At 48.2% G+C, this 11703-nt stretch overlaps 1 protein-coding gene across 1 annotated transcript in view; it reads left to right on the forward strand.

The window, feature by feature from the left end:
• The window catches only part of NFAT5 (nuclear factor of activated T-cells 5), a 37515-nt gene extending 26117 nt beyond the window's left edge, over nucleotides 1–11398 (forward strand). The window contains exons 10-14 of the mRNA XM_017741358.1: nucleotides 1397–1509; nucleotides 2041–4471; nucleotides 4917–4948; nucleotides 5088–5353; nucleotides 6195–11398. Coding sequence (XP_017596847.1) covers nucleotides 1397–1509; nucleotides 2041–4471; nucleotides 4917–4948; nucleotides 5088–5345 — 2834 coding nt within the window. The 3' untranslated portion in view covers nucleotides 5346–5353; nucleotides 6195–11398. The remainder of the gene's footprint in view (nucleotides 1–1396; nucleotides 1510–2040; nucleotides 4472–4916; nucleotides 4949–5087; nucleotides 5354–6194) is intronic.
• The last annotated feature ends 305 nt before the right edge of the window (nucleotides 11399–11703 follow it).

Here is an 11703-nt window from a genome sequence, read left to right on the forward strand (position 1 = left end):
AAAATCTGGCCCTATTCTTACAGGGAGGTTTGTTTTCTGACTCTGAATATTTTGCTTTATCACAGTATTCCTATCAGTGTATTTTAGTACAAGCTAATATAGAACAAAAAAAATGCAAAAATAATACTGATTTTTTTTATTTTTCATGCATTAGGCTCTGCAGTCTAATCTTTATTTAGTATGTTTGCAAGTGAAGAATAAAAAGGAAGCATAAGATCGCAGTTAATGCGAAGAATTAGAAACTGTGTAGTGTTAATTTAAGCAAAAACACATCTAAAGTAGTGGTGGGGAAGGGCTGAGCACTGAAAAACAAATGTGACAATGTGGTGTTTTTCAGAAGCTGTGTTTTTATAGGTTTTATAATTCAGCTTTCAGTGGGACTAGTTAAAAATGTTAATTCTGGGAATTGCAACTTATCCCCTTCAGTGAGGATTTTTTTCCTTTATCCAGACAAAGTTTGTCCTTTTCTTCCAGAGGAACAGGTTTTAGGTTTACCTGTTCTTTGTCTAAGTGTGACTTGATCCTTCCAGTATTAAAATGAAGTCAAGGAAGGAAATGTCTCTTAGTTGCCTGTTCAGATTCTGGTGGTGCAGAAAGATGCCTGGGAATTCCCAGAGCTGCTCTGGAAAAGCAGCTTGGAGGGAGCAGATGAGCACTGGGGTCACAGTGGGACAGGACTCTGGCTGCAGGTGAGACCATGGACTTGTGTTGGAGTTAAGGCTGGGTCTTGGCAGGGCTGGGTTTACAAGAGACTTTACAAGTGTTAGGGAGGATGATAGAAGATATGCTGAGTTTAAACCTGCAGAGAGTACCTGGGGGGAGAAATTTACAAAAATATGGAGGGCAGTGAAACAAACTGGTAAAGGACTGGTAAGAGCTTTCTAGTAGCCAGGTTGAAAAGATGAGGAAAATAATAACTATATACAGGGTAAGCCTGACATCCATCTAATTTAGTGTGGAGCTTAACGGAGGGAAGATCCCAACTGCTCCAGGAGAACAGCTGCTGCTCCTCAGAACACAGCATGCTGTTGCTGTTCCTTCATGTCCTCAGTTAATTTATGCAATAAAGCTGAATTTACCTTCTCATGGGGGTCTCTGTGTTAGCTCCTCTCTGATGGTTCATTCCTGTGCCTGTTCTATTCCAGGCTGACTGTGAACCAGAGGTCAGAGGATTTTATCTGCTGTATGTACTTGGTCTGTTCTGTCCTTCCTCACTCTATACACAAGTGCAGAAATTTTACTGCCACGTTGCTGTAAGATTTAAATTTGGTTAAAGCGTGGAGATCTGTTGCTTTACATTGAAGAACAATTCTTTAATTTACTTAAAAGGAGTTATGGAATGATGGGTATTACCCATCTTTTGCCCCTCTTTTTCTTGTTTTCTTTGTGGCTGCAGCAGTGAAGGCCACGGGCTGTAACCTGGAGAAGGTGAACATTCTTCCTAGTGCCTTGATAACTCCACTCATGCCAAGCAGTATGATCAAGAATGAAGATGTGGCTCCAATGGAAGTAAGTACAGAAAAATGCTCTCCCCCCATGCTCCAGGTGAGTTTGTTGGGGGCTGAGCACAGCAGCTTTCAGACTCTGAGTTACCTCTACTCCTTGGTCTATGCTTTGCTAGTGGAGAAGAGTAATAGACAGGGAAAGTGCCATGTCCACGATCAGTCTGGGCAAAACACAATCACAGAGCATGAGTAAAACAGACAATTTCCTTAGATGACTCACCTGGTTGCTGCACCCAGACAGATTGATGGGTTAGTGACATTACAATGGGGTGTTTTGTCCTGTGACACAGAACTAGTAAATTACTGTAAGAATATTCTGTTAATCACTTCTTAGTGTTGCTTTCATTAATTGTGCCGTGATTCCATCCTTGAAGTAGCATTTCCACTGCTAATCATTTGCTTACTGGTTTGGGTGTGTCTGGCTTTCACATCTCACATCTTCCTCTGATCTTCCCTGGACATCAGGGATTTGGGGAAGTTGTATCAGCATAACCCCAGTAAGTTTATAAATTACTGAATGCCTTGCTCTTTTCAGGCTTCAAATGTGGTTGGGTCAACTCAACAAACATTGGAAAACAGCATGTCTGGCATATCAACTTCTGCTTCCCATTTACCTTCTGAAAGCGAAAACCAGCAGCAAATCCAGCCCAAGGTGTACAACCCAGAGACCCTGAGCACGATCCAAACGCAGGACATTTCCCAGCCCGGCAGCTTCTCCGCAGTGTCCACCCCGGGCCAGCTGCAGAACAGCGATGCCCTGCTGCAGCAGGCTGCACAGTTCCAGACGAGGGATTCGCAGCCCAGGGAGGTGCTGCAGTCGGATGGCACAGTGGTGACTCTGTCACAGCTGGCTGATGCCTCACAGCAGCAGCAGCCGACGCTCTCGGAGCCGGCCCAGGCCCTGCAGCAGCAGATTTCCTCGAGCATCTTCTCGTCGGCCAGCGGCGTGAGTCAGCTCCAGAACACCATCCAGCAGCTCCAGGCTGGGAACTTCCCCACCAACACCGCCACGGGCAGCAACAGGAACGTTGACTTGGTGCAGCAGGTTCTGGAAGCTCAGCAGCAGTTATCTTCCGTTTTGTTTTCGGGCTCAGACAGCAGCGAGGATGTCCAAGATCAGCTGAATGCAGATATCTTTCAGCAGGTCAGCCAGATACAGAACAGCGTAAATCCTGGGATATTTTCCTCCTCAGACACAGCTGTCCATTCCAGACCGGAGAACCTTTTGCCTGGACGAGCTGAGAACGTTCACTCCCAGCCTGAAGGTGCCCTGTCCAACCAGCAGCAGCAGCAGCAGCAGCAGCAGGCCATGGAGACGTCGGCGGCGATGGTGATGGGGATGCAGCAGAACATGTGCCAGGCGGCCACGCAGATGCAGTCGGACCTGTTCTCCTCCACCACGTCGGGGAACGGAGCCCTGCAGCAGTCCCCGGTGTACCAGCAGGCGTCTCACATGATGGGTGGCTTATCCACAAGTGAAGACATGCAGATGCAGTGTGAGCTGTTCTCCTCGTCCCCGGGGGTGTCCGGCAGCGAGGCAGCCGCCCCTGCACAGCAGCCGGTCTCCAACAACGGCCCTGCCATGTTCCAGCCATCGAGCTCTGCTGAGGGAGAAGAGGCCTCGGGGCAGAGTAAACAGATGCAGAGCTCTGTGTTTCAGACCATGGTTCAGATGCAGCACAGTGGGGAAAGTCAGTCCCAGGTTAATCTCTTCTCATCTACTAAGACCATGATGAGTGTCCAGGCCAGTGGGACTCAGCAGCAGGGCGGGGGTCTGTTCCAGCAAGGTGGAGAAATGATGTCCATTCAGTCGGGAAGCTTCATCCAACAGTCTCCACACTCACAAGCTCAGCTTTTCCACTCTCAGAACCCTATTGGCGACACTCAGAATATATCCCAGGAAACACAAGGATCCCTTTTTCACAGCTCAAATTCCATCGTCCACAACCAGACCAACACTAATTCCTCTGACCAGCTGCAGCCCCCGATGTTCCACTCACAGAATGCCATGGGTGTCTTGCAGAGCTCCTCTGTGCCTCAAGACCAGCAGTCTGCCAACATGTTCCTTTCCCAGAGTTCCATGAGCAACCCTGCCACTCAGGAAGAGCAGATGTCATTCTTTACAAGCCCAAATCCCATTTCTCCTCTTCAGACAGCAACAAACACTGAACAGCAGGCTTCTTTCCAGCAGCAGACACAGATCTCTCATATCCAGAGCTCCATGCTTCCCCAGGAGCAGCCCCAGACTCAGCCTGCTCAGCAGGGTTTGTTTCAGTCCCAAGTGTCGTTGGGCTCCATCCAGTCCAGCTCCATTCCTCAGAACCAACAAGGGGCCATCTTCCAGCCTCAGCATTCAATTGTTGCTATCCAGAGCAGCCCCCCAGCTCAGGAGCAGCAACAGCAGCAGCAGCAGAACATGATGTTCAGCAATCAAAATGCAATGAGTACAATGGCCTCCCAAAAGCAGAACATGATTTTCAATCCAAGTCAAAACCCAGTTACCAATCAGGAGCAACAAGGCCAGTCCATTTTTCATCCACAGTCCAACATGGCCTCAATGAACCAGGAGCAGCAGCCCATGCAATTCCAGAGTCAGACCACAGTGTCTCCTCTCCAGAATCCTGGCTCCAACCAGGCCGAAGCACAGCAGCCAACCATCTTCCATAACTCGCCCCAGATTCAGCTGGTCCAAGGATCCCCAAGTTCTCAAGAGCAACAAGTCACCCTCTTCATCTCCTCAGCTTCCATGTCTGCCCTGCAGAACAGCATGAGCCAGCCGGAGCTGCAGCAGTCCCCCATGTACTCCTCCCAAAACAGCATGGCAGGGATGCCCGGAACTGCTTCTCCTCCCCAGCAGCAGGCTCCTCTGTTCCACAACACAGCGGGAGGTGCCATCAACCAGCTGCAGAATTCCCCTGCCTCATCCCAGCAGACATCGGGAATATTCCTGTTCGGCATCCAGAACAGTAAGTGACCAGTGCCTGGTGCTGAGCTTTCGGGATAGAGAGCTGCCATAGAAACATGGAATGGTGTGGGTGGGAAGGGACCTTAAAGCCCATCCTGTTCCACCCCCTGCCATGGGCAGGGACACCTCCCACTGTCCCAGGCTGCTCCAAGCCCCAGTGTCCAGCCTGGCCTTGGGCACTTGCAGGGATCCAGGGGCAGCCACAGCTGCTCTGGGTACGTTGTGCCAGGGCCTGCCCACCCTCAGAGGGAAGGATCTCTCCCTAATGTCTAATCTAGGAATGATTGTGGTCTCTTAAGAGAGCATTTCTCTTCCTGTTTTTGGTTTCTGCAATACACGTTGGCTTTCTTCACGTTATTGAAGGAAAGCAAGGACTTTAGAAGCTATAGCGTCCAGAAATGTGTTAAAGTGTACTTAGCTGTACAAACCTGCACTTCTCCTCATAGCCTCTCTGGACCCAGCCTCCATGAGCAGTTCTGTGGGATGGAGAGCCTTTCTCTGTGTGCATGGGTCTGTGGGTGCCTGTGAGCCCCAGCAGTGAGAGGTGCAGGTGTTGCTTACAACAGGCTGTAGCAGCTCTCACAGGGCACACAGCTGGTGGTGGGCCGTGGTCGTAGCTGGGTGCTTTGCTGTGGGAACTGCTGGACTGTGCCAAGACACAGAGATGTCCCTCTGTCGGGGAGCTGAGGGCCATGGGCCAGCCCGGGCAGCCCCAGGGCGAGGCGCAGCCCGCGGTGCCGGCGCTCCTGTCCCAGCAGCTCCCCGAGACCCCGGCGCTGCCCTCAGCCATGGCCACCAACCAGAACATGGAGAAAATAGATGATCTGCTCGTGTCCTTGCAGAACCAGGGGAACAACATGGCTGGCTCATTTTAATTAGGCAAGTAAGTGGTGAGTTTGGGTCTCTGGGTTCTTTCCTGCCACACAGGAGCTTTGTTCAGCCCATTTGTACCTTGCAGTGTGTGACTGTGCTTTAAGAGGCCAGCTAAAACACCAGTGAGGCTGAATTAAGACTATAGTACCAGAATGAAGTTACTAAAACCAGTCAGAGGTCAGAATTTGTGTGAAACAGTTGAGACTTTTGTTCAATTTTCATACGTTTTGTCATCTGCCGTGACAGTCTGGTGCTTTGTTGGGGAGGAGAGTGGATCACTGACAGCTTGGCAGATCAAAACCTTACGAAACATGACTGTAGTTTAAAAACGTGAGGCTTAATGAGTAAATAACACCTCAAGTCTGAACTGTTCTGAACTCTTCCCCCGGGTTACAATAATGTAATGTGAGAACAAGTTTTGGTGGAATGTGGCAGCTCCTGAGTGTGCCACATGCTGAGTCTGTGTTAGAAACAGCTGACAGCATCAGCTGTTGCTAGGAGACACTCTGCTTTTAGAAGGTGTCTTTTTCAGAGGGGGGAAAGAGCCCTTGACTACAAATGAGCACCAAGAACCGGGAGGACTCTGGAGTCCAGTGTAGGCTGTGCTGTGGAACTTGGGGCTGGTCTTGAGCTAAATCCCCTCTTGAGTTTTCACTGAAGTGATACACTTCATTCTCTAATCTAAAAGGGTTTGTATATGGAGTTGGGAGTCTCTCCAGAGCTTCTCTTGCTCCTCACCCCTGGTTCAGTGCCTGCTCATGAGGAACACCCTGAAGATGAAGCAACTGCACAGAAGGAAGAGGGAACTGTGGTTAGTTATGGCTGACTTTTCTGCTTGTTTTCTCATGCAGAAATTCCGTGAAGAAAAAAAAAGCGACGATTCCCCAGATCCTCTCAGACCTTCCAACTCTGGATTAGGCTGCGTGGAACCAATTGCTTCTGTGGAAAAGTGGCCTCTTTAAAGAGCACACGCGTGGCCAGTGGCAGACCTGAGGCCATGACCATGGAGTTTGGGCTCCATAGTGCCAATAATGCTGAGGAGTTATGCTTTGTGTTACTGGGGCGTGGGGTTGGGCTGTTACCGGATTCCTAAACCTCATTACTGTGGGGGCTCTTGGAATTTAAAGCATATCTGGTCAGTTATTATTGTTGTTGGAAGGTAATCCATGTTACCACGTTTACTTTTTCCCTCCTATTCCTTCTTCATATCCTCTCTTTTTCCTCGGGAAGCTCGTGCAGCAGAAACAGCAGCTGCCTCTGCCCCGAGCTGTGACTCAGCGGTCAGTAAGTGAAGGGATCTCTTGGCTGACACGGAGTGGGAGAGCCAAACCCACCCTTTATGAATTGCAAGTATTGTTAACTGTAATAACCAAGCAGAGAATTGCTGCTGTAATAACCAGTTCCCATCTGACAATGGGATTAATGGTTTCCCACATCCCTTATGTGGAGCTGTACATAGAGCAAGGGTTTGGTGGCTCTACAGAATGAAGAAATGAAGGGGAACTTCCAGTTGATCTTAAAATCTTCTCTAAAACACCTTCAGCTTGAAAAGAGCATTCTGTGTTGCTGAGGAAGGGACTCCTCTGTGTCTCCCGCTCTTGACTGATGGGTTAGAGCTCTGTAAAGCCTCATGAGCTGTTCCCAAACCAGCCTTCTCCCTTTCATTCTTTCCATGGTTTTCCTTCTCTCCCTCAGTTTTGTATTGTGTTTTTAAAAAAAGACGTAAATATCCTACTGGCTTTAAAGCTCAGAAACAGCTTTTAGGAATCGTTGGCAGTAAATTGCTTAGTCAGTAGAAGCTTTGACAAATAATCAAGGACTAAGGAGAGAGGAAGCAATGTCTCCACCACCTTCTAAACGCAGGAATCCCCCTTAACCCGCCACTTCCAGCTGTGACTGATGGAAAAAGCTTGGCTTTACTCCAAGTAGGGGGCAAATTGCATCATTTTTAAGCCTTCTTAAAACATCACTTCATCCTGAGCTGTTGCATCTTTGTAGCACATGGAGCTCATTGCAGTTCTGAAGTGATTTTTCCTTTTTCTACCACAGAGCCCCAAGTCTGGTTTCTAGATTGTCGTGTTTAATTAAAGAATAAATCATTGACTGATGTTACCGAATGTAAAAACAACCCACTCCAGACCACGCAGGTGTATTGTGAGGCATGAGGATTTTTTAGGTGCTTCAACTCTCCGGACAGTGTGTGATCTCTCACTACAGCCTCGTTCAGATCCGTGTTCCTCCCGCTGCCGCCGGAGCCGAGCCGCTCCTGCGGCGCCCGTTCCGCCTCGGTAGAGTGTAGCTGGTATCACGTCATTTTTCATTTTTGTTATTTGAAATAACAAAAGAACCGTCTGTAAATGGTTTTTTTTAAGTTCCTCGAGTCTGTTTACTGTGTGTTTTCCCCTTAACTCGTGTGCGTAGTTGAGCCGTGTAGAGTTTTTGTTGGTTTTCCTGGATTTCCCCCGTTTGTTGGTCTGTCACGACGTTCACTTTCTCTTTCTGTCTCTCTCTTTCTCTCTCTCATTGAGAGGCATTGAATTACGTTTTCAGTAGTAAGGCTTCTTGCCGATATGAAGGGAACTTTTCAGAAAGAGACCTGCTCTGGGTCATTTAATTTTGAATACAGTTTTCAATCGTTCAAGTTTTGGATGGTTTATATCTAATGTGTGTTTCATTTTTTTGGAAAGCTATATTTTGTATTTAGGAAATGGTATAACTATTTTGCTATTTGTACTGAGTGAGTACATTGGCATAAATATAAAAAATTTATATATATACATATATATAAAATATTCTTTTTGCCACACATTTTTGTGGTAAATTTGTGAGTTTGTCTGATGTTCTACCACAACGTGGCGTCTGATAACAGTGGGGTGGGGTGGGGTTTGTTATGTCTTTATTGAGTATTTAAGTACTTTTTGCAACATAAATAACGTGTTCATCTCTCGCCATTCCATCAGGCAGTGTTGGTCCAGCTGGCCACGAGAAGCTTCGCTCTGTGTTTGGTGTGTCCCTCACTCACAGCCTAGCAAGGAAACCCAGAGGCATTTAGGATTATATAATATATGAAATATTGGGGTTTCCCTCAGAATGAGCCATTCAGCTTTTCTTCACTCTCATTGCCTATTTAATATTTTAATACTAGCGCCTCTGTGTTTTAACTCCTAATTTATGATTATGCTCAAACGTTGGAAATTTTAATCAGGACAGAAAGAATTCCCCGCTGCATCATGTCCAGAGCTGCTTTAACCCCGACCCAGACTTTTTCTTTCTGTACTTTATTTTTTTTCCCCTGCTAAGACAAAACATTAACAACATCTTGTAATGGTTCACGACAGGAAAGCAGCAGCCCCCAGCAGTGCCCAGGTGCTGTGTGGGGCTGCTCAGGCTGAGAACAATGGACCCAACAACGTCCAGAGGGCTGTGGAAGTCCATAGCCACTCACTGGGAAAGGAACTGGTGGTGTTTGCAGGATCAGTGTCCCAGGATGAGCTGTTGGGTGTCACCTGGGGCTGTCACACACAGAAGGAGTGACAGGAACGATGGATTCGCTCGTGTGCTGCTTCAGTTTGCTCATTGTTCCGAAGGGCTGTATCCGTTCGTTGGTCAGTGCCAAGTCACCAGGGACCAATTCTCCATGGAACAGGATGAGTGCCCAGAAGAGATCCTCATCCCAAGCCTGCCACAGCTCCAGGGAAGGGTATGTTTGAATTGTGGGCATTTGAGGTCGCTTATGAAGAGAAGAGAGAAAAAAAACCACAAAAAACCAACCAAGGGCTGTGCTATCCCAGCTTTCCCTTCTGGAAACACCTTCCTTTCCTCGTGTTAAATTTACCTGTTCATTTTAGGTCAATGTTTAAATGTACAACACTTTGAACATGTGATTTGGTTACAAAAAGTATTTGTGTGACTGAAGAGGTCGCTCAGCGGTTGGCGCGTGCTCGGGCAGCGGCTCCGAGGGTGGAGGGGTTGGATCAGCCCCAAAAGAGCTCATGGACAGGCTGCAGGGTGTCATGGCAGGGAGCACAGCCTGAGCCACATCTGTGTTTTACCAGGGGCCTGAACATTCACTTCTGGCATATTTAGCAGTTGAGATTGGGCAGCAGAGCTTCTCTATGATCCCTGTGTTCCAGGAGCACATGGAGCACTGGCATCGTGTCTGGGCCCTTTGGGTGCAGAGAGGCTCCTGAGGTATCAGTCTGTAAATCCAGCATCGCTGGGGGTCCCAGAGCACCCATTTGTGGGCACAGGTGAAAATTGAGGGAGAGGGACCTGCCAGCCCCCACCACATCCCCTCAGCTTTTACCCTGAGTCTGCCCAGAGCCCACCCAGAAACAACAGAGACAACACTTAACGCACAGTTGGAGCTGAACAGCTCCTCTGGCATGGAGTTACTGGTGCTTTGTGCTTAATTAACAGTTGTTTTGTTATTAATTGCCTCCTCACTGCCTGATCTTGCAGCAAGCCAAACACTTTGCTCTTATTTTAACACAAATCTAGTTCAAGAAATAATTCCAGGCTGGCTGTTCTGAAGTGGATGTCCAGTGTCTGATCAGTGACTATGATTACTTCTAATCACTGACAGGGTGGTTGCTTCCTGTATAGTTGTAAGATAAACTAAGGCATGAGCAGTTAAACATAACTTTCGCAGGTTTTTACTGGAAGCACCAAGTCTGGGCAGCTGTGTCAGTGGACATTCCCCTCACCTGAATGAGCCAAACTTTATTTTTTAAAGTTTCTGTTGAGATTTTGATTTAGTATCTAATTTATAAAAGGAAAATATGTCTGAATGGATTTTCATTCCTATTTTCTCATGCCTCTGCTTGGCAAACAGTTGGGTTCCTTTTCCAGGGGCATTTTGGGAGCACAGGGAGCACGGACATGGATCTGAGAGAGAGAAGCAGGAGAGAGGAGAGGGAATTGCTTGGCATGCTCCGAGCTGTGGGTGGAAGGTGAGAAGAGCAAATGCTGGTCACTGGTGACTTGTCATTAGTGCAAAACTGAGTTTCAGGGAGTTGGTGGTTTCGTGTTCCAGGGTCTCGGGGCAGCTCCATTCTGTAGAAGCTAAAAGGAAGCAGCACTGGGATGCTGTGTTTGTTCAGGGGGTTTGTTTTAATTTGGGCTTTTTTAGACTTTGGGGCTGACTGTGAGCACTTTGTGTTCCTGCTCAGACCAGCTGTGCCAGCTGTAGTGGCCATGGTGCCCCGGGCAGGGCGTCTGTGCCGTGGCACCGGGAGAGGGTCAGCGTTGGAAATGGGATAAACGTGTCAGAAACAAGGAAGAATGCTGCAGGGGGTAAACTCTTGCAAAGGGAAACTGGTGGAATTCTCTAGGGGAGTGGGGGACTCCGGGGGGTTACACAGGAGGAGAGGCTTTTCCTCTCCCAATCTGTATAGGGATGTAAATACACACTGCCTGTATATTCTAGGATTATATATATGTATATAGAGGAGTCAGATTATTATATATAAATAATAGTAGGCACATGCATAGAATACTGTTATATTTACATTTTTATAAACATGAAATAATACTCCTTTTCCTCAGTAGGTTTTTGTAGTAACTCATAAGTAGCTGTCTCACACCTCTCAGTCCTGGATGTGTGGCCCTGTTGGTACCGTTGGCTCCAGAAGTTGCTCTGCTTGGGAACCTCGCTGGTATCCGTGGGCTGGAAGCAGATGTGGCCACTTTTGTATTTTTATATCTTGTAGTTCATACTTGCAGATGTGGTTTAGGATAGAACTGACACCCAGGCTGAGGATGGGCTTCCTGCAGACCTGAGCATCCCTCGGCTTCCCTCGGGTAACCCCAGAGCCTTTTGCATCCCCAGTCTGGCAGCAGCTCATGCAGGCAGGGGTTGGTGGTGGCCCCCAGAGGGGCTGGGCTGACACCAGCCAGGTGTGTTGGATGTTACTGTGTAGCAAAGGGTCCCTGGTTGTGCTGGGTCAGGGAGGGGAAGCTCCTCTGCCATTCCTCTTTATTCCCATAAGGGCAGGAGTCTGTAAACTGAGTTGTTTTTTTTTTTAACTGACTCATTACTGCAGCAGTCAAAATGTAGAGAACTCCTTGAAAGCCAGTGAAGCTCCCATTGAATTCTGTCCATGAGGAACCTGCCACAACTGTGCTGATTTCTGTCTTGCAGGTTGTGTGAGGAATTAAATCCTAAGGATCGTAGAATCATGGAGCATCCTGAGCTGGAAGGGACCCACAGGGATCACCCAGCCCAGCTCCTGGCCCTGCACAGACACGCCAACAACCCCACCCTGGGCATCCCTGGCAGCGCTGTCCAAACGCTCCTGGAGCTCTGGCAGCCTCGGGGCCGTGCCCATTCCCTGGGGAGCCTGGGCAGTGCCCAGCAGC

Source organism: Corvus brachyrhynchos, unplaced genomic scaffold (genome assembly GCF_000691975.1).
Source record: "Corvus brachyrhynchos isolate BGI_N302 unplaced genomic scaffold, ASM69197v1 scaffold365, whole genome shotgun sequence".
In the NCBI taxonomy this organism is placed as follows: Eukaryota; Metazoa; Chordata; class Aves; order Passeriformes; family Corvidae; genus Corvus; species Corvus brachyrhynchos.